The sequence below is a fragment of the Caretta caretta genome, chromosome 1 (assembly GCF_965140235.1).
Source record: "Caretta caretta isolate rCarCar2 chromosome 1, rCarCar1.hap1, whole genome shotgun sequence".
Lineage (NCBI taxonomy): Eukaryota > Metazoa > Chordata > Testudines > Cheloniidae > Caretta > Caretta caretta.
In genome coordinates this window covers 210,766,764-210,789,607 of record NC_134206.1, presented here as the reverse complement: position 1 = coordinate 210,789,607, position 22,844 = coordinate 210,766,764, and the positions used below count along the sequence as shown (strand labels likewise).

General features: G+C 43.8%; 1 protein-coding gene across 1 annotated transcript; it reads right to left on the bottom strand.

Moving 5' to 3' along the window:
* Window positions 1-1,417: 1,417 nt before the first annotated feature.
* On the bottom strand, window positions 1,418-11,374 carry LOC142069059 (cystatin-A-like). Its single transcript, XM_075119389.1, has 3 exons — window positions 11,229-11,374; window positions 3,546-3,647; window positions 1,418-1,661 (listed from the first exon to the last, which is right to left on the bottom strand). Exons 1-3 carry the CDS (start codon window positions 11,292-11,294, stop codon window positions 1,527-1,529), a joined length of 303 nt encoding a protein of 100 aa, XP_074975490.1. The 5' UTR covers window positions 11,295-11,374; the 3' UTR covers window positions 1,418-1,526.
* Window positions 11,375-22,844: the final 11,470 nt, after the last annotated feature.

The window sequence follows — 22,844 nt, the reverse complement described above, 5'->3', positions numbered from 1 at the left end:
TATTAATTATCAAAATATCACAATATAATCATGCCAGTTTCTGTCAGCAAGTATGTCCGTAACAATACAGACAAATAAAAAGATTCAGGAATTTTTTTTTGACAAATAGAATCCTTACTAAGCATATCAATACAGAACTTTAAGTACTTCATTTAAACTACAGGAACGTATTTCCCGCCCCCCTCAGGAGCAGTGCAAAGGCTTGGGGGAGTCAGGGGTAATGGATGAGCTGAGAGAAAGGGAAGGAGCCTGGGAGCGAACCTGGAGTGCTTTTAGGTGCGGGTGGGAGAAGTATGGAATAGTTTCTTTTTTGGAGGGTGGGGGGGGATTGTTACAGAGTTGGGGAGCCTTTTCCCATGCAGACCCTGACTGACCCCAAGCCTCTCCCATTCAGTCAGGCACATCTGCCCCTGTCCCTGTGTGTCTCTGCACCCCCACATTATTTGATTAAAAGAGTTATTTGGGAAAAGATTTGATAGTTTCTTTAAGTTCCTGTGTGAATTATGGTGTGGGGTCTTTTTTTAGTTCTTTCTTGTAGGTGGTGTCAGAGACTTGTCTGTTGATCTTGTTGACACAGTTATCATGATTAAGGACTACAATAGTGCCCCCTTCGTCTATGGGTTTGATCATTATCTGGTGGCTGGATTTCAGGGACCATCCCCTGGGTGGTACAGAGACTGCAGTGGACGTAATGCAGGGGTGGCCAAACTGGCTTGTGAGTCACATGTGGCTCTTTTACTGTTAAAGTGCAGCTCACAGATCCCCCCACCCCCACCCCCCCCATTCTCCACCTACCAGAGGGGGGGAGGGGAGAGACAGGGACCTTGGGACCGCTGCCTTGCAGCAGGGAGATGGAGGCGTCTCAGGGCTTCAAGAGGAGCGGGGCTGAAACACTGGGCCCTGGCAGGCACCTCCTGTGGGGCTGAAGATTGTTGTATGCAGCTTGGAGAGTCAGTAAGTTTGGCCAGCCCTGATGTAATGCATGTCTGAGGATTTCACAGTTGATTTTTTTCCCTGAAGCAATTGATGTAATGATCCACTGGGTGCTTTTCTTCACTGTAGGGTGTCCATTCAGATGACTTGTTTTCTTGTGACTGTCAGTGGGGATGTGGTAGGTGTGGGTGGCATCTTTGCTGTGAAAGATTTACTTGAGGTGGAGTTGGCTGAAGAATTCTTCTAGTTCTCTACATTAGTACTCTCATTAGCAGAAAGCAGCAAACCTGGAGAAATGGGACAGTCAAGCTCATGGACTAAGCAGATGCTAATGGAAGCATTTTTTGGGGAGATGCAGTGCTGAACCATTGGTATTTGGGTAGATCCAGCACATTTCCTTGGAGGCCTTTTCTAAGTTAGCCGCAGTTATTTACTGCTGGAATCAAGACAGACCTTCTGTTACATGCAACATGGAAACACAAACTTAGTTTTCAAAATCAGATTCATTTTATTTTCATCCATGTATTGGCACTGGCGGTACGAGCTGGGAGTCTGCAGAAAGAGCAACAGAAGAGCCCATCCCAAGCATCTCATTAAAAATCGCTCAGTGGATCATTTTTGGTTTTGCCAGTCTCATAGCTGGTAAGACTGGGCCCATTGTTCTGATAAGGCAGGCTTTGGAACACCTTCAAGTGTACACACTCATCGGTGCTGTTGCTGATGGAGACCTGAAAGACAAGGAGTATGGGACAGCCATGGACTAAGCAGATTCTCATGAAGGGATGTTTTGGGGAGATGAAGTGCTGAACCTTTGAATAGCTACAAAGTAAAAATTAAATCACACACGGTATCATTCAATACCCTAAACCTGGTCTGTAGAGACTATCCCATTTCATAGCACATGTGTGAGCAGAAACAGGCTTGTGTGTCCAAATTAGGGTGTTCCTGATGATCAGCAGAAATAGAAATTTTATCCCTGATCTCACAAGGCCAAATTCAGCCCTGCCATAAGAAGGTGTCACTTCCATTGGTTTCTCCAGGAGTTGCACCTATTTATGCCTGGCCAGAATTTAGGTCATATTCTTCATAACTCAAAGTTATCCTTCCCACTCAACCCCTTCATCTTCTGCTTTTGCACATAACCTTGGGTATCTGAGTGAAGTAAATGAGAGTTTGCTCTACAAAAAATCTAATTGAAAACGTTTGGGTTTAACTATCAGTTTTTCCTAAGGCAAAGTCTCATTGACTTCACTCAGATCCCATGCCTAGGCTGGCAGTGAAAGAGTTAATCCTATTCACCCGAGGAAGGCCAGAGCTGTAGGCAAAGACACTGGGGGAGGGGGCAAAGAAAGCTGAATGCTGGGGTGAAGCAAGCCAACACCCTCACGGGGCTGGCTGAAGATTTTTCAGACAAATATTTTATTCACCAAAAAAATGCAGTTTCAAATCTACCAAAACTATTTGTGAGTTTTTGTGAATTTTGACTGTCTCTCAAATCAAAAAATATTTGTTTGGAAATGCTGACAAACTGTTGCAATATTTCCAAATTGATTATTTTTGATTTTTGGGGGGAGAGAGATTTGCAAAATGGCCAGAGGAGGAGATGGTGGTGTCCCACCTTATAACTTTTAGTCCAAGTGGTTGGGGGTACTCAGGTGGGATATGGAAGACCTGGGTTCAATATCATCCTCATTTGAGGTGCAGAAGGGAGTTGATTGGGGTCTCCTGCCTCTCAGTAGAGTGCTCTAACCAGTAGGCTATGAGGTATTCAAGAGGAGGTTTCTCTGTCTCGCTTATTGAAGCTGTTCCACTGTTCCACTCCCAAACAAACACACATACTGTTTTTAAAATTGCTCAGAGGAGTTTGAGGTGTATACCACAGAATCCTCTCAGTAAGACTCCCCAAAATCCCCAGGCTGGCCGTGTGCCTACTGGGCTGATCATGGTGAAGAGGATTCTATGTCCTCTCAGGGCCTGGAGATGGCAGGATGAAAAAGCCATTGTTTTGCCCGCCTGCCCAAACAACACCTAAGGCCATCTCTAAGGGTGAGAGCTGAGAAAGCAGTTGGAGAGTCTTGAATGGAGATCGCCCTCTTGGCAATCCTAAAATTTTACAATATACAGCTGAAAGAGTTCAGAGTAGCAACCGTGTTAGTCTGTATCCGCAAAAAGAAAAGGAGGACTTGTGGCACCTTAGAGACTAACCAATTTATTTGAGCATGAGCTTTCGTGAGCTACGTGAGCTACAGCTAAGGTGAGCTGTAGCTCACGAAAGCTCATGCTCAAATAAATTTGTTAGTCTCTAAGGTGCCACAAGTCCTCCTTTTCTTTTAGCTGAAAGAGTGGGACTCATGCTTTATAAATACTAAGATCAGATTTAAATGAGATTCTCAAAACAAGCTGTTTATCTTTTCTATTTTTGTTGCAAAATCGCATCCAACAGGAAGTAATCCCTACCTTGATTAAAAGGTCATATTGGAACCCTTTCCTGCAACGTTTGCTCACTATTTGAACATCTTGCTTTAAGGCACTCAGAATTATACCTATGTTCTTCTTCAATTAGAACACTTATGCAATGATGGAAGAAGTGGGGGATTTTGTTGAGTACTGACCTTAATGAAGTAGTTTGTTCCAGCAACCACCTGAGTTTTATATTTTATGGCTACAAAGACTGGATACGTCTTGTTCTCTCTCTCTTCCAGCTGTGGCTTCACCTGTAGAAAAAAGAAAGAGGGTTAGGTGATGTAATGGGGTCAGCAAACCCCCTTCTCATTGTATGTCTACGGCCTCAGTTTCTTCTTCTCAGCTTCCCAAAGAATGCACATAGACTGACATGCAGCACATAAGCAAGGCCCAAAGAAGGGAAATGTTATTAACAAACAATTCAACTCAACTCAGATCTTGCAGCCTTATTCCCTAGGCTCCACAGTTCCTTGCAGCCAGGCTTCACACCCCTGTGAAAACTAGGATTGCTGCCTGGCTTTACCTGAAATCTCTCTCACCTGAAGCTCCTGTTTTCTGCAAACATCTCCCCCAAAACACCTGTCCATCCACTGACCTCAGAGTCTGTCTGACCCAGCTCCCTCTTAAAGGAGGCACCACCTCCAGTATGCCATCACATGATACTTGGTCACTGTGATACAGAGGCCCATTGCTGCCAACTGGAAAAAGGTTTGCTGTTCTCTACAAGCAACTCCTGTCTAGACCTGACAAACTCACTACACCTAACACACTGCTTTCATGGTATTCACCCATGAAGGTTAGCATGTGAGGTCTCTGTTGAAAACTTGTAACTTATCAAACCCACAATCAGTGTGAGATGTGTGTATGGGTGATATTTAAAGAACAATGTAACTGTATTGAAACTTATGCCTTTATGGCGGTCTTGGAGGGAAAGTGAGTGACAAGGGAATAATATGTCTCGGTGACGGACAATTCAAGCGGGAGGGAGTTGTCACCCATCCTGGGCTAGCCAATTATGTATTGCATTACTCATTGTCTGCCTTGGCACCAACCCAGAAAAATCAATTGAAAAAACCATCAAAGACAAACTAAGCATTGAAACCATTTGAATGTGAAAAGGAATAATAGGACATGGCATGTTTGCTGAATAAAGACAAAAGACTGATTTGGTATATCACAGGGTGGAGAAAGATGCTCTGTATACATTGACTAAGGAGGCTCCTTCATGAGCAGGGGTGCTTCATGAAAGATTGGGTCCTGGCTCCTTGGGGCTAGTAAGTGCAGCAAAAGACTGAACTGTGGGCTAAGAATCTACATTATTAGATAGGAAAGGTAACTTAACTGTAGGCCCTAGTCTGCAGTTAATATGGAACCATCTGTTTCCATTACTCACACTTGTTTCCATTTCATCTTAAATACATTTTCTTTTGTTTTACTGGAAGTGAACTGAAGTGTTGATTGTGACAGATATGACACTCACCTGCAATATCCTGGACAAAGCATATTGAATTAAGTTAGTATTATAGGAGTTCATTGAATTAAAAATGCAAACATTTATGTATGATTGAGGGATTGTACATAATTCAATGGGGGAGGGGACCACAGGAGCTGTGATCTAAGGTAAACCTGGGGTCCACTGTTCCTTTTGGAGTGGAGGAACTGGAATTTCTGTGGTGTCCAGGGATCAGGGGCTGGATACCACAAGGGGACACTTCAAAGGGACTCGGAGGCTGGGGTGCACCTATGTTCAATCTGCAGGGCAAAGGCAGGGCTCGTACAGCCCAGAGGACAGTGGCTGAGTGGTTGACAGGCTGGTTGTGTTAGGGAGCTAACACCCAGCTGGCAAAGGCAAGACTCCCTTGTGCTGGAGGCAGGTTTGGGTAGATGAGTTTATGCAGGGGAACAACTTTAAACGCCGTGGATTTTAAAAATTTATTCAGTGCCAGTACTTCAGAAATATGATGTAGAACAAGGAGTGTTTCCCCATGATAACATACATCTGAAGGGAAGGGAAGTTTGGGGCTCATCAGTGAATTGACAGTGACATTATCAATGACCTTCTCAAAGGCTAAGTACCCACTATCACAGTTCAAGGCAACTGCACCTGCAGTCCCCCCTTGTGTCCACCAAGCGGAGGCCCCCAGCTTTTCAGGCATCACCTCTCTTGGGCAAAGGTGCATGTCTCTCTCCCTCCTGGCCAGGGAGTTCAGGCTGCACAGCTTCCTAATCTACACGGTGATATCTCCAGCAAGCCACACTGCCTAAACAGGCCAGCGTTTGTGCCGCTTTCTCTCCACAGGCTCTGAACATGGAGTGCCAGCAGTGACAGGTTATCGCACAGATCTTTCTAAGCAAGCACATTTATTCTTAAGGTAAAAGCATCACACAGGAAACATTAACTCAATAAAAACGTACACATGCTAAAAAATTTACCAGAGGTCACCCAAGCTCCAACCTAGGGCTTTGGTAGGTTAAGTCTTTCCAAGCTTTCCACAAGGATTGGACAGAAGGTCCTGACCATTTGCTGGATCAGAAAAAAGGCCCCAAGTCAGTTTAAACTATTTATCTAAAAATCCTTTTAACCAGTAAATACAAGTATCTCTCCAGGTGGAGTTATAATCTGAATTAATTTGCCTCACCTCCCCACACTGTTCTTAGTTCCTAGAGGGCTATGGTTCCCCTCCCCCATTGAATTATGTACAATCCCTCAATCATACATAAATGTTTGCATTTTTAATTCAATGAACTCCTATAATACTAACTTAATTCAATATGCTTTGTCCAGGATATTGCAGGTGAGTGTCATATCTGTCACAATCAAGTGACTTTTTAAAATTTTCCCTGAGACTATTGTGATTACACTCACCTGATGGGGTCATTGGAGTGAGATCTACAACCTATCCTGAAGGACGACCCATCACTCTTACAGATCTTGGGCGACACGCCAGTCCTTGCTTACAGACAGCCCCCCGCAACCTGAAGCGAATACTCACCAGCAACCACACACCACACAACAGAACCACTAACCCAGGAACCTATCCTTGCAACAAAGCCCGTTGCCAACTCTGTCCACATATCTATTCAGGGGATACCATCATAGGGCCTAATCACATCAGCCACACTATCAGAGGCTCGTTCACCTGCACATCTACCAATGTGATATATGCCATCATGTGCCAGCAATGCCCCTCTGCCATGTACATTGGTCAAACCGGACAGTCTCTACGTAAAAGAATAAATGGACACAAATCAGACATCAAGAATTATAACATTCAAAAACCAGTTGGAGAACACTTCAACCTCTCTGGTCACTCGATTACAGACCTAAAAGTGGCAATTCTTCAACAAAAAAACTTCAAAAACAGACTCCAACGAGAGACTGCTGAATTGGAATTAATTTGCAAACTGGATATAATTAATTTAGGCTTGAATAGAGACTGGGAGTGGATGGGTCATTACACAAAGTAAAACTATTTCCCCATGTTTCTTCCCCCCTCTACCCCACACTGTTCCTCAGATGTTCTTGTCAACTGCTGGAAATGGCCCACCTTGATTATCACTTCCCCCGCCCCCCGCTCTCCTGCTGTTAATAGCTCACCTTACCTGATCACTCTCGTTACAGTGTGTATGGTAACACCCATTGTTTCATGTTCTCTATGTACATAAATCTCCCCACTGTATTTTCCACTGAATGCATCCGATGAAGTGAGCTGTAGCTCACGAAAGCTTATGCTCAAATAAATTTGTTAGTCTCTAAGGTGCCACAAGTCCTCCTTTTCTTTTTGGAGTGCTCTGGTACATCAGCCCTTCTCAGATTCAGATGTTCTGTGTCTCAGAGGAAAGCATTCAAGAGACTTCAGCTGTGAGGCAGCATGGACTGCAACAGCTAGGGGGTCCCAAAAACCTCTGACACCCAGCACAAAAGAAATACTAATTTACTGAGGCTGCCAGAAAAGGACAAATACCCTCGGCTCACTCAACAGCTCAGAGTTGTTTATCTTCTGTGGGACAGTTAAAAAAAAAAAAAGTTGGGGTCCTCAGGCCTCACTGTCTGAATATCTTACTCCATCCACGCAGCAGAGGTTGTTGGTCAGAGTTCAGTTCTGTGGTATGACTCATAGGGGGCCCCCCTGCCTTGCTCTTTCACACTGATGCAGCATCTTCTGCTTGAGTGTCAACTCTGGAGCAGCTGTTCCAGTGCGTCACAGGCTGCCACTCTCAACCCAAATGCTGCAATCACTACACTCCTCCCAAAATCCCAATACACCCACTCTTGATGAACTATTCTCCCAGTTCCCATGGAGCCTTTCCTTTCTGCTGATTCACCACACTACACCCAGGCGTCCCACTTCTTTGGAAGTGTTGAGTTAAGTGTCCCCTCAGCACCAGCTGTCCTTGTCTCAGACAAATAAACTGTCATCCTCCACCCCCATCATTCATGACCTTCCCAACCTCCAAGCACTATTTACCCATCAGTTATTTATTGAAAGGGCCCACCCCTTCAAGGGAGGTCAAGCAGCCAGCTGCCTAGTCCCCAGATGGACAGTTTGAAGCCCTTGGCTCATGCCTATTTAATAAGTAATACATTCCTGAATAAATGTATGGTTGGTTGTTGTTTCTGGACTCAGCTAGGATTAGGGCAGAAATGAAGGTATCACTCAGGGGTCAACAATGCTACAAGAAAACCTCTCCAAAATTGATAGGGCTAGGGCTTCTGGGGCTAGGTTTCACCAGGGATCTTAGGCACCCAGCTGACTAGTGCAATTCTTAGCCCTGAGTTAGGCACCCAGGTTCCCTCCGTATTGTATGGGGAGACTTAATTGCTTAAGAAAGGGATTCCCAGAAGCCAGCAGGCAGAGTGGGGAGCCATCTAAGCTGGCCAAAAGTAAAATGGAGAGAAGAGGGGCAGGGCATAGGGCCCAGATCTACAAAGGTACTTAGGCACCTGACTGACAGGCCGGAGAGAGGTGCCCATCTCTGCTTGGGATTTGTGCTTTCAGATTGCCAGATGAAAAGTGCCTTGTACCTGCTGAGGAAATCAGGGCTAAAATCCTTTTCTCTCAGAAGAGCTTTTGGCAGAGCATCATTTCCCTTTGCTGTGATTTTAATTGTCTGCTTTGGAGCCTCTTTTAGGAGCATTTGGATACTACAATGAAATCCAACATAATGACAGCATTGTAGGTGGGGAAACTGAGGCAGAGAGCACTGAAGTGACTTCCCCAAAGTCAGGCCACACAATGAGTCTGTGGCTGACACAGGATCACATCTGTCTCATGACTACCAGTCCCAGGGCACCAACCACAATCCATTGTGCTTCATTCATTAGCTAACTGGGAACTTTGACCATTTCTTTCAAAGCATCTAGTCAAAGGCACTTCATGTATTTAAGCCAATCGGCAATGACATTTTTCTGCTGGCAGCCACTTTCCCTTTCCATAAAGGGATGCATGAAGGGTGGGGTGAGAGCCACCACGCGTCTTCTCATTAGCAGTCTGGTAGTCAGACGCTCTCTGTTGCTAAGAAATACCATGGAGTTCCCAGGTGACGCACAAATGCCAAGTACTATTCAAAATCTACCTCTCCAAGGCACACACAGATCTAAGCACAAGGTAAAAGTTTCACCTTTTAGAAAATAAAGAGCAATGAATAATTGTATGTACATGTTTAAAAGATCACTGAACAGACGAGTGCTTTAAATGAGGGGTTCTCAACCTTTTCCTTTCTGAGGCCCCCCCAGCATGCTATAAAAATTCCACAGCCCACGGTGTGCCACAACTGTTTGTCTGCATATCCAGTAGATTAAGAGCCAGGGCCAGCGGTAGGGGGTGGCAACCAGGCCAATTGCTTGGGACCCCAGGCCACAGGGGACCCTGCAAAGCTAAGTTGCTCAGGCTTCAGCTTCAGCCCGGGGTGGCAGGGCTTGGGCTTTGGCTTTCTGCCCTGGGCCCCAGCAAGTCTAATGCCAGCCCTGTCTCTGGTTTATTTAGGCAGACCCCCTGAAGCCTGCTTGCAGCCCCCCAGGTTGAGAACTGCTGCTTTAAATCATTCCAAATACATGACACTTTCCTGAAAGTAGTTCAGAAATCATACATATCTGCCCTCCAGAGGCGACACTCTGCTCTCACTTAACAGGGGAGTCAATTTTGGAACCTCAATTGACCCGTGTGAATGAAAGCAGAATCTGACTTGAAGATTCACCTTTTGCGCCATATTTGCGTCCACTGAAAACTAAGAATTGTGGCCTCATTTCTGACACATGCTGGGAGCACATTTAAACTTGGATTCTAAGTTTTTTTGGACACAGACCATCTGTTACGTTTCTACAGTGAGCATACACACAACAGCAGTAATATTTTGTAGTTCTATAGTGCCTTTCGAGGAAGAATCTCAATGTGCCTTACAAATAGGAATTAACAGTCCCCGTGTGCGGAAGGGAAGTGTTATCCTCCACTGCCCCCCTCCATTTTACAGCTGAGGAAATTGAAGCACAAAGAGGCCATGTGATTTGACCAGGGTCTCACAGTGAGTCCACAGCAGAGCCAGGCAGGCCCAGGACATTTCCCCCTCACCCCCCAGCCCAAATAACCTTCAAGGGGCCCTAAATCATTGTCAGAAAGGCCAAAGTTATAAATCACAGGAAAATACTGACTTTCTACACTCTTAAAAGCCACGATTTTCCAGGGATCCAACTAGCTTCTGGACTTCTAGAAGGTTATTTGTTTACAGGGCCCCCGAAATACCCACTCTCCTCCTCTGCCCCCCCAGTAATGGGACCCTAGAGCTAGCCCTGGCAATAGGAACAAAAGCCTGACTCCCTGGCCTGCTCTGCATTAGCAAATGGGACCTCCGATTCACCGCCGGTGCAGCTCCACGAGCCCAAGTACACAAGTACCAGTGTAGGCAGAACAATGATATTTTTACTGCCCTGTCAGCCAGCTCTGTACAGATCAGGGTTTGATGACACAGTTGTAAAGACATTTAAAACCCTGTCTACACAGGTGCTTCTACCGCTGCTACTACCCGTGGAACTGTACTGGTGGTTAATTAGGCAGTGTAGACTCAGCTTCAGGTGCCCGTACTGACCACAAGAGCTTGCTGTCTTTCATACAGTTCTATCTGCAACACAGCCATAAATGTCTCTAGAGCTCCCAGAAGACTGAAAAGCAGAATAGCAGAAGACTGGAAGAAAGCTAATGTGCTACTATTTAAAAAGGATAAATGGGGTAACCCAGGTAATTATAGGCCTGCCAGTCTGACACTGATCTCGGGTAAGAAATTGGAGCAGCTGATTCAGGTCTTGATTAATAATGAATTAAAGGAAATCACTATACTTAATGCCAGCCAATCAATGGGGATGTATGGAAAATAGATCCTTTCAAACGGATTTGAAGTCTTTTTTGATGAGATTATAAATGTGGTTGATAAAAGGCAACACCGTTGATGTAATAGATTACTCTATGGCATTATACTTGGTGCCGCATGACATTTTGCTTAAAAAGCTAGAACAATACAAAATTAACATGGCCACCTTAAATGCATTAAAAGAATGAAAAGTTCTATGCCTATGCTATACAGGAGGTCAGACTACATGGTCACTTCTAGCATTGGCAGATACAAATCGAAGAATTTCCTGGACTGGAGTCCGTGCAGTCACTTCTTTAGCAATTTTTCCATGCCACATACTACATGCTTCTAATCAATCAAGAGGGCTTCCATTTACAATGCTTCTTGTTAGATTTTAAAGTAAATTTTAGCTTCATTACATAATCTCTCTGGAATTTGCTTTTGTGCTACTAGTGTCTGTTTTGCATCTTTCATGGGATGCAACTCACCTGGTCAGCAATCTCTTGGATTTCTGGAGTCGCGAGTTTGGTCTCGGTTAAGCCTCCAGGCATCATAGTGGCAAATAACTTCTTAGGATGTTTCGAAACTCTGACAAGCAAAATCTAGAGCAAATGTGACCAAGAATAGTCAGACATCTGATATTATATAGTCACACAGTCATGTGGTTTGTATAGGTGGAGTTTACCATTGTCAGCCTTGTGAGGGGAGAGGAGGGAAGAAAGGAACAAAACAACATTTAAAAAAATGCAATATTGTCAATAGTGAGAGAGAGAGAGAGTACTTTAAATATCATTATGTGAATAGTGCTCTGTGGACACCAGAAAAGCAGAAAATAAATAACTCCCCTACCCCTATTAATTATGGTAGTTGGTTCAGGCTGGTCTGGCAATTTCTTGACTCATCACCAGTTTCAACACCTCTAATTGGGGTGTGACTCTTTGTGCTTAGGGAAGTGATTGTGAACACTGAGCTACACCCAAATATTTCCCAATATTTGCCTTAAAATTACCACACATTCTCCCCTGGTTTCATTGCAGCAATTCTGGTTTATCCCTAAGAGTGCAAACGTAGCACTCTTTAATTCTTTAATTTCTCTATTGTTTATTACAAAACTGAAAGGTTTTCTAACTGTTGAAAGGACAGAGATAAGAATGCTGGCACATGCTGCCACCTTAACCCCTTCTTTTCCTTGTGTTTTACCTTTTATTTGAAGAAATATGACCCACCCTCCAAAATGAGCATGCATGTAGATTCTTTATCAAACTTTTTACAAAACCTACGTCCATTTAGCAATTAGTCTTGTTTCTAATTTTGCACCAGGAATAAAATTTCCTTTTTCTACATTATTCCTTTCGCATTTGTCTTTAAAAACTGGCAGATAGACCCCAATGAAAGATATGCCTAATCTTTAGAACAATTTCCCTTATTCCTACTTAAAGTAATGTAGTTCTTCACAGCCTTTTGTATTTATTGAAAATTAGCACCTATTGGCTTAAATTGTATTAGAGGCTCTTAATTTTAGTACAGTGTTTGAAGGACAAATAAAATTAAAAAGTTTTCAGCAAAACATACAACACACAAAGCACCACTCATGCCTCCACACTCCACCCTGCTCTATTTCCCAAAGCAATTAAGCATACATTCAAGCCAACTTGTAGACTATTTTATAGATAAACCATTGTAAGGATACATTCAAAATAATTCTATATTATTATATAGATAAGTCACCGACACACATGCACATGTTCATACTTGTTTTTCAGCATTATTTTATGCTACAAACACGCACGTATACACAGCCTAACTTAAGAAATCTAAGAATGTAAAATTGGTTAATACACAAAGTGACAAAATGAAGATTTCGTTTGAACTATTTATGTAAAACAGCTGATTACTTTTGAGATAAGGATGCTGCTCATCCCCTTCAACACACAACACCAACATCCACCCATCTGTCCTCCTTCCCAAAACCATTAAGCATACATTCAAGCCATCTTGTATAGATAAACTGCTATAAGCATACACTCAAGCTAGTTTTATAGAAAAGGCGCGCACACATTTATACTTGTTTTTCAGCATTCAGACACACACACACCCCTCTAACTTACAGTGTATGAGTACCTACATGGGGAACAAAGAGTTGACAATTGGCTCTTCAGCCTACCAGAGAAAAGGATAAAATGAGCCAATGGCTGGAAATTGGCTACTGATGATGAGGGGGAAGGTGATGGTGATGAGGAAGATGATGGCTCACATTTCAGGTTGTCCTGCAAGGGATGGGGCGCGTAGATGGATGTTCAAATGGACGTTCTGTAGTCTATCTACCTTGATGGGATGGAGTGTTTGTGACTTCGCTAAATGTATTAATAAATTCGTCATAAATATAGAAGAGTTCCTACAGTGTGAGTGTTGCAACTGTGCACACTGGGGTTCACAACTATATAGTAATTTTAATAATACTGGGCCTGATCTTGAGACAAGGATCTGTCTACCATCAAAGTGACAACTGGGAATTCTTAAGTAATCAACATAAATAATACTAGGGCTGTCGACTAATCGCAGTTAACTCATGCGATTAACTAAAAAAACTAATCATGATTAAAAAAATTAATCACAGTTTTAATTGCACTGTTAAACAATAGAATACCAATTGAAAAGTATTAAATATTTTTGGATGTTTTTCTACATTTTCAAATATATTGATTTCAATTACAACACAGAATACAAAGTTGACAGTGCTCACTTTATATTGTTGTTTGTTACAAATATTTGCAGTGTAAAAATGGTGAACAAAAGAAATAGTATTTTTCAATTCACCTCATACGAGTACTGTAGTGTAATCTCTTTATCATATAAGTGCAACTTACAAATGTAGATTTTTTTTTATTACATAACTGCACTCGAAAACAAAACAATGTAAAACTTTAGAGCCTACAAGTCCACTCGGTCCTATTTCTTGTTCAGCCAATCTCAAAGACAAACAAGATTGTTTACATTTATGGGAGATAACGCTGCCCACTTCTTATTTACAATGACACCTGAAAGTGAGAACAGGTATTTGCATGGCACTTTGTAGCCGGCATTGCAAGGTATTTACGTGCCAGTTATGCTAAACATTCATACGCCCCTTCATGCTTTGGTCACCATTCTAGAGGACATGCTTCCATCCTGATGACACTCGTTTAAAAAAAAAAATGTGTTAATTAAATTTGTGACTGAACTCCTTGGGGGAGAATTGTAGTCTTCTGCTCTGTTTTACCCGCATTCTGCCATATATTTCATCTTATAGCAGTCTTGAATGATGACCCAGCACATCTTCATTTTAAGAACACTTTCACTGCAAATTTGACAAAACGCAAAGAAGGTACCAATGTGGGTCGAGGTACCTTGGGTCGAGGTTTAAAAATCTGAAGTGCCTTCCACAATTTGAGAGGGTCTAGGTGTGGAGCATGCTTTCGAAAGTCTTAAAAGAGCAACTGTCCGGTGCAGAAACTACAGAACCCAAACCACCAAAAAAGAAAGGCAACCTTGCTGCCGGTGGCATCTGACTCAGATGATGAAAATGAATATGTGTTGGTCCGCACTGCTTTGGATGGTTATCTATCAGAACCTGTTATCAGCATGGATACATGTCCTCTGCAATGGTGGTGGAAGCATGAAGGGGCATATGAATCTCTAGTGCATCTGGCACATAAATATCTTGCATTGCCGGCCACAACAGTGCCATGCGAATGCCTGTTCTCACTTTCAGGTGATACTGTAAACAAGAAGCGGGCAGCATTGTCTCCTGCAAATGTAAACAAACTTGTTTGTCTGAGCAATTGGCTGAACAAGAACTAGGACCGAGTGGACTTGTTGGCTCTAAAGTTTTACATTGTTTTATTTTTGAACGCAGTTATTTTTTTGTACATAATTCAACACTTGTAAGTTGAAAAGGAGTACTTGTGGCACCTTAGAGACTAACCAATTTATTTGAGCATAAGCTTTCGTGAGCTACAGCTCACTTCATCGGATACATAAAGTGGAAAATGCAGTGAGGATGTTTTATACACACAGACCATGAAAAAATGGGTGTTTATCACTTCAAAAGGTTTTCTCTCCCCCCACCCCACTCTCCTGCTGGTAATAGCTTATCTAAAGTGATCACTCTCCTTACAATGTGTATGATAATCAAGGTGGGCCATTTCCAGCACTAATCCAGGGTTTAACAAGAACGTCTGAGGAACAGTGGGGGGGGGGGGGGAGGTAGGAAAAAACAAGGGGAAATAGGTTACCTTGCATAATGACTTAACCACTCCCAGTCTCTATTCAAGCCTAAGTTAATTGTATCCAATTTGCAAATGAATTCCAATTCAGCAGTCTCTCGCTGGAGTCTGGTTTTGAAGTTTTTCTATTGTAATATCGCAACTCTCATGTCTGTAATCGCGTGACCAGAGAGATTGAAATGTTCTCCGACTGGTTTATGAATGTTATAATTCTTGACATCTGATTTGTGTCCATTTATTCTTTTATGTAGAGACTGTTCAGTTTGACCAATGTACATGGCAGAGGGGCATTGCTTGCACCTGATGGCATATATCACATTGGTAGATGTGCAGGTGAACGAGCCTCTGATTGTGTGGTTGATGTTATTAGGCCCTGTGATGGTGGCCCCAAATAGATATGTGGACACAGTTGGCAACAGGCTTTGTTGCAAGGATAGGTTCCTGGGTTAGTGGTTCTGTTGTGTGGTATGTAGTTGCTGGTGAGTATTTGCTTCAGGTTGGGGGGGCTGTCTGTAGGCAAGGACTGGCCTGTCTCCCAAGATTTGTGAGAGTGATGGGTCGTCCTTGAGGATAGGTTGTAGATCCTTGATAATGCGTTGGAGAGGTTTTAGTTGGGGGCTGAAGGTGACGGCTAGTGGCGTTCTGTTATTTTCTTTGCAAACAATATAAAGTGAGCACGGTCAACTTTGTATTCTGTGTTGTAATTGAAATCAATATATTTGAAAATGTAGAAAAACATCCAAAAATATTTAATACTTTTCAATTGGTATTCTATTGTTTAACAGTGCAATTAAAACTGTGATTAATTTTTTTAATCATGATTAGATTTTTTAGTTAATCACATGAGTTAACTGCGATTAGTCGACAGCCCTAGTATTATTTATGTTGATTACTTAAGAATTCCCAGTTGTCACTTTGATGGTAGACAGATCCTTGTCTCAAGATCAGGCCCAGTATTATTAAAATTACTATATAGTTGTGAACCCCAGTGTGCACAGTTGCAACACTCACACTGTAGGAACTCTTCTATATTTACGACGAATTTATTAATACATTTAGCAAAGTCACAAACACTCCACCCCTTCAAGGTAGATAGACTACAGAACATCCATCTACGCACCCCATCCCTTGCAGGACAACCTGAAATGTGAGCCATCATCTTCCTCATCACCATTACCTTCCCCCTCATCATCAGTAGCCATCATTCTGGCACCTCCCAAGGGCTACATCTCTCCTACTGCCCACAGGCTCAGATGTAACTTTTATAATATGTTATGCTGACACCACTGTGTCTAATGCATATTCAGTAGGAGTTTCTCCCCTTTTCCTTATTTGTATTTCCTCATCCTACTAATGTTGAGGTGTCCTTCTTCTATAGGTTACTATATTAATACGTGTAACTACCATTTCAGCTCATGATCATACCCATCACCCCTTGCTTAAGCGGATTTGTGGTTATTACTTCCATGTTCCTTGCAGTAGCACTTACTGGAACATTCTAACTCCTACCATCGAGCAGCTCTTCTTAGGTCTTGTCTACACTGCCATTTAACAGCACTGCAACTTTCTCGCTCAGGGGTGTGAAAAAATGCACTCCTGAGAGCTGCAAGTTTCAGCGCTGTAAAGTGGCAGTGTAGACAGTGCACCAGTGCTGGGAGCCACACTCCCAGTGATGGTAGCTACTCCCCTCGTGGAGGTGGGTTTTTTATAGCATACCCTTAGTTCCCAAAATCTAAAGGTAACTGTTAATCTATGCCAAGGGTTCCAACCTACTTAACCACACTTATGCTAATTTATGCTTTAGCTAATGTCTTACAGGATACAGGCCTGTAGGTTTCCTGCATTACAGCTGAATATAATGAAAGCAGCTAAATATAATGAAGGCAAGGCAGTGAATATAAGCAAAGGCAAGCTAGCCCTATGGGCTACACCATGTACAAGACTAAATGCAGGCCTAGTTTAAACTATTTGTGGAAAAAAAGAGCTAACACCACTGTCAAGTTTCCTTCCCCACTCTGAACGCTAGGGTACAGATGTGGGGACCTGCATGAAAACCTCCTAAGCTTACTTTTACCAGCTTAGGTTAAAACTTCCCCAAGGTACAAACTATTTTACCCTTTACCTTGGACTTCCGCTGTCACCACCAAACGTCTAACACCAGTTACTGGGAAAGAGTTTGTTTGGAAACATCTTTCCCTGCAAAATCCTCCCAAATCTTACCCCCCTTTTTCTGGGGAAGGTTTGATAAAAATCCTTACCAATTTGCATAAGTGACCACAGTCCCAAACCCTTGGATCTTAAGAACAATGAAAAAAGCATTCAGCCTCTTAAAAGAAGAATTTTAATAGAAGAAAAATTAAAAGAATCACCTCTGTAAAATCAGGATAGTAAATACCTTACAATGTAATTAGATTCAAAACATAGAGAATCCCTCTAGGCAAAACCGTAAGTTACAAAAAGACACAAAAACAGGAATATCCATTCCATTCAGCACAGCTTATTTTCTCAGCCATTTAAAAAAAGCATAATCTAACGCATATCTAGCTAGATTACTTACTAAGTTTTAAGACTCCATTCCTGTTCTGTCCCCAGCAAAAAGCATTACCCAGACGGACCCAGGCCCTTTGTTTCTCCCCCCTCCAGCTTTGAAAGTATCTTGTCTCCTCATTGGTCATTGTGGTCAGGTGCCAGTGAGGTTATCCTAGCTTCTTAACCCTTTACAGGTGAAAGGATTTTTCCTCTGGCCAGGAGGGATTTTAAAGGTGTTTACCCTTCCCTTTATATTTATGACAAACACTTTTACTTTATTCTCCACAAACTATGCCCTTGTTGTTCAGATAAAATGCACCTCTTTCAAAATTTAAAGTATGAAATGTAGATTAATTAAAATGAGTAACTTGGATTTAATTAACATAAAAACAGCAGTGGAGAGAAACCTCTGATTTAGTGTTTGAGAGGCAGTAGATATAAACAAAATGTTCTTAAAATTCAGTGTGCCTTAATTGCTTTAATAAATATTTTGCATGAATAACGTTTTTGGCACATTTAGCAAAATATAAAAAAAAAATTAAAAATCATGAAATACACATGTAACCCCCAAGGAGATTCCGTAGATGCCTGGGACTCTGTCTGCGGGCAGCTCTGGGAGAGGCACACTGTCCCTGGTAGGGAGGGGGAGCCAAAGCAGACTCGGAGTCCGCCCAGCAACCAATAGGGAGTGAGAGACCCTCCTAGGGAGAAGCCATTTGGTGGTCAGTCTGGAGCCGGCCAAGAAAAGGGCGGGACTGGCTGCGTGGGGAGCTGGTGAGTCCCAGGCCTGCATGCAGGGTTCCCCCTGAGAACAGGCCTCTAGGGACCTGACAGTAGATCCCTCAGCTGGGTTTTTCCTTCCCCACTGATGATTCCCAATTTGTAGCATATGCTGGGAAACTTCCCAGCCAGGCTAATTTCTCCCTCCAGCTCCCTAGGTGAGACCAGTCACCACATGGTCAGCTCTGCTCTGTCTGCTAGTTCAGGGAAGCTGCCTGCTGAGTGTGTGACTGGAGGCTGGGCTAGGAGGCTACAGTTTGGATGTTAATGTAGTTGTGTAATCTACACCTTGAGCCCTGCACCCCTTTGTGGTGAGGGGAAATCCTGGGACCCACACAGCCTGATTCCTGCCTGAGGAGGATCCCTGCCAGCAGAGATCAGCCCCTCTGCAGTGACTGAGGAGTCCAAAGTCATCTTCGAACCTGAGGATCATTCATGGAGTTTGTGAGTGCACCATCGTTTAGTTAGTTAGTCAGGGAATTTGTTCTGGGGACCCCCTGCTCCCTGAACTGTATCCTCAAACCAGGGTATAAGGGTTTGAGGATTTTATAACCTGCTGCATATTACACCTGTGGAGGGATTTACCACCTTCTCCCACTTGTGAGTCCTATGGGCTGTACTGAACCCAGTCAGCCACGCTGCTAAACCACCGCAAAGAAGAATTTTGTGGTTATAGGTCATCAAGGGCCCCAGCAAAGTATGCGTACCAACGGGACACTAATTTTGCATTTCCTACATCAAGTCACGGGTATTTGCAGTGTGGGCATGGTGACCCTAAAAATAGGGTTTTACCCTGTTCTGTTGTATTTGTCTCCTGTTTAATGTAATTAATTGTGTTAAATATATTTTTATGTGTTTGTGTTATTTCTTGGAAGTCTCCAACTATCTGGCAAGTAAGTGGGGATTACTCTGTAGTTAGAATTTTCTGCCCAAGCTGCCCTGGTGACCCTGCCAGGAAGGAGTGAGGGGAGTGGAGGCACTGCCAAATAATTTCATAGGAAAAAAAGAAAAGAAGATTCACCCCGCTGAGTGGGTGGCAGGATCCAAAAGAACCCAGACCTGTCCATCAAAACCTGTAAGCAGATTGGCATTAAAGGAGGTAACCAGGTGGAGAGGGGGCGCTACACACAGTAGCCCAGAATTTTAAAGGTACGGGGCGGGAGGGGAAAAAAAAGTACAAGGTTAAGAGAGTTGGTCTGGATTTTAGGGACATTTTGACAAATGTTTCAAATATTTAGTGATTCAGTTTTGTATTTATTCTGTTAGTTTTCATACTTTAGCATGGCTAAACACGTGTCATAAAGAAACTCTGCCTAACCTCATGAGGCATTATATTATCCCTTTTGTTATTCTAAGTTTAATAATTGCTTTCACTGAGGGTCAGAAATAGTAAATAAATTACATTTACAAAGGCATCAGAAGGAATGTGTACACATACCCCCTCCCCCACACACACCAATTTCCCGCATGCTGGGAAGGAGTGTACCCTTAACAGATTCCCAAAATCCCAGAGGGAAGAGAGAGCAGCAGGGGGTAAGAGTTGTCTGGGAAAGGATGGGGAAGAAGGGAGAAAGGGGACTGAAAAGAGAGGACACCACAGATAGGAGAAGAGAGGGGCTATGGGCAAGGGGAAGAGCTAGAGAGAGAAGATGAGAGAAAGGGAAGGAAATTGAGAGAATTGAGAAAAAGAGACAGGGTCATGTTGAAAGCAGGGAGTGAAAGAAGAATGGATTTAGAGCGTGCAGAGCAGGGGTGGCCAACCTGAGCCTGAGAAGGAGCCAGCATTTACCAGTGTACATGGCCAAAGAGCCACAGGAATACGTCAGCAGCCCACGCATCAGGTCCAGCCCCCACTTCCAGCACCTCCCACCCACTGGCAGCCCCACCAATCAGCACCTCCCTCTCCCTACCTCCCGATCAGCTGTTTTGTGGTGTGCAGGAGGCTGGGGGGGGGGGGAGAAACGAGGGCACAGCAGGCTCAGGGAAGGGGTGGAGTGGGGGCAGGGCCTGTGGCAGAGCCAGGGGCTGAGCAGTGAGCACCCCCCAGCACATTGGAAAGTTGGCTCCTGTAGCTCCAGCCCCAGCGTCTGTGCCTATACAAGGAGCCGCATATTAACTTCTGAAGAGCCACATTTGGCTCCAAAGCCACAGGTTGGCAACCCCTGTTGCAGAGTCTAGTGCATGGGGCACCTACAATGCTTGACTCCGTGCTGGTGGTACACAGCTACCGTACCAGACATCCAGAAGGGACTAGTGTGCCACAGGGCTTAGAGGAAACACCCTGCAGTGGGGTTGGTTACCATAGTTTGGAGCCAGTCCTGCAGACACGTAAGCATCTGCGGAACTTTACTCACACAGATAGTTCTATTGGCTGCCTAGGGGCGTGTGGTGCTTTGGTGTAAAGTGTTTGCATTACACTGGTGATGAATCTGGCCCAGTAAATGCAATCTTACCTACAGAATGGAAGGCTTTATGCTGATTTATTCTGATATAAATTGGCAAAGTTCCCTATGGATGGGAACTCTAATGGGCACCAGGTTATAGCTGTATAAAGCAGCCATAATTCCACTGTTGCGTGATGAAAGGGGGATGTACAGCCCAGAAGTGGATGGTTCTGGCAGAGAATGGGGCCTGGCTAGGGTCTCCATTGTACATAGAGCTGACTGGGCATTTTCTACTGAAGTGATTTTTGGACAATTTCTTAAAAAAAGAAATCTAAATTTTCAATGGGAAATTTTCAATGTTGCTGAATTTTTTGGGGGGAATCAAAACAAAAGGTTTCATTTCAGGGCTGTTCAACATTAAACTGCTTCCGCCCAGAGTGCCTGGATGGTTCATGGGAGTCAGTTCAGGTGCTTTGTGCCCCCATTCTTTCCCATGACCTGGACCCTTACCCAGACTACATTCCCCATGATGCACTGTGGTCTCCCTTCTGACAGGGCCACATGGCACCTCAGGGAGATGTATTCTTGCAAAGGAGCTTGCCCCATAGGGAAGAACGAAAGCATGAGGTACCCAAAACTACCTGTCCCATGAGGCAATAAGCAAATGCAGTTTAATGTCAAACTGACTTGAAACAAAATGTTTCAACATTTACTAAACAAATTCTTTTGTGAAAATTTTTGGTATTTTTCCAATTTGGGACATAAACAAATGTCAAATTATTACAATGTCCTATGAGCCAAATTCCTGTTTTGTCTCAGCTGCATTTATGCAGTATATACTCACCTCCTGTTGTGTGTGCTCTTCCTCCTCCTAGCCCCAATTCAGGAAACCTGTGAAGATTAGACTATTACAAAGCTGCCTGAATATGGATTTAAGAGCCTAACTTCAGGCACTCAACTGAAAATTTTCATGTTAACCTCTGTGCCTTAGTTTCCCCATCTGTACAAGAAGAATATTAATACTTCCCTTGTTCTTTGTGATGATTAAGTATTTAAGGATTTTTAGCTTTGCTTTACAGTCACCTGAATTCACATAAAAACCTCCAGTGGCCAATCCCCCACTCTCTCCCACCCTACCCCTATTTTATTGGGACAATTGGCTGCTGCAAATGTTATAATGTTGATGTGCACAAAGCCCAGCACAAGCAGGTTCCGCTTCTTCAAAAGAAGAACTAAAGATCACAAACATGCATTTCCCTTACTGTATTTCTTTCCTATAACACACTTATGCTCATGGTTGGGTGTCTCCCACAAAGCGTGTCTTTGATCTACAGGCAGTCACACACCTCACTGAGGCTACGGCATCCACCTTTCATTCAGGCGAAATAACATAGCAGTTAAATACCCATTTGTTTAATGACCACTGAAAAAATGGAAGGCACCACCCAAGGACTAGACTGGATGCAAACACAAGGGCTGGGGATTGCTTTGTGAGGAGCTGTGTGTGTGTCTAAGTCAGAAGCAGCCACAAAGCAGGAAAAGAGTTGTTCTTCATTCCTGTAACATCTGCCACCCCTTCCTACAAAGTAAATATTCCCTCCCCTTCCTGTAGGAGCCACCTGCAGCAGCTAGGGGCTGCAGGGTACCCCTGCAGCTCCAGAGGCCTGCAGTGGCCAGGAACTTGGGGGTTCCTCCTCCACCAACAGCTCCAGGGACCCTGTAATGGGGTCCCTGCAGGGCCCTCCTGGCTCCTTCCCCCGCTGGGCTGAGCAAGTCATCCAGAAGCCTTGGTGCAGTGCTCACCTGGTGCTTTTATTTACAGGCTGTGCTCCCACCACCTTTCCACCATACACATAGTCCCCTTCTTATAATCCACGGGGGGGGGGAGGAATCCCTCTCTGCTTCCCCCTCACTGCCATTCCTCTACTACAGCTTCCCTCTTTCTAGCTCCTTCCCCTGGGGCTCTTATCCAGCCCCAGCCTGATGAGGCAGCAGCTGTTCCAGCTTCCCCAATCAGGGCCAGGTGATCTACCCAGCTCCAATTCACCTCCCTTAATTGGACTGGAGTGACAGAGGGTTGGCTAAGCAGTTTTCTGCTTAGCACCCTATCACAGACCCCCATGGCCTCTGGCGGCTGGGAGCTCGG

Excerpts from the sequence above, each read along its gene's own strand:
- LOC142069059 (XM_075119389.1), bottom strand. The coding sequence starts at position 11,294 with ATGATGCCTGGAGGCTTAACCGAGACCAAACTCGCGACTCCAGAAATC. Across the intron at positions 3,648-11,228 it reads TCCAAGAGATTGCTGACCAG|GTGAAGCCACAGCTGGAAGA; the intron begins GTGAGTTGCATC and ends TTTTTTCTACAG. Across the intron at positions 1,662-3,545 it reads GAACAAACTACTTCATTAAG|GTCTCCATCAGCAACAGCAC; the intron begins GTCAGTACTCAA and ends CTTGTCTTTCAG.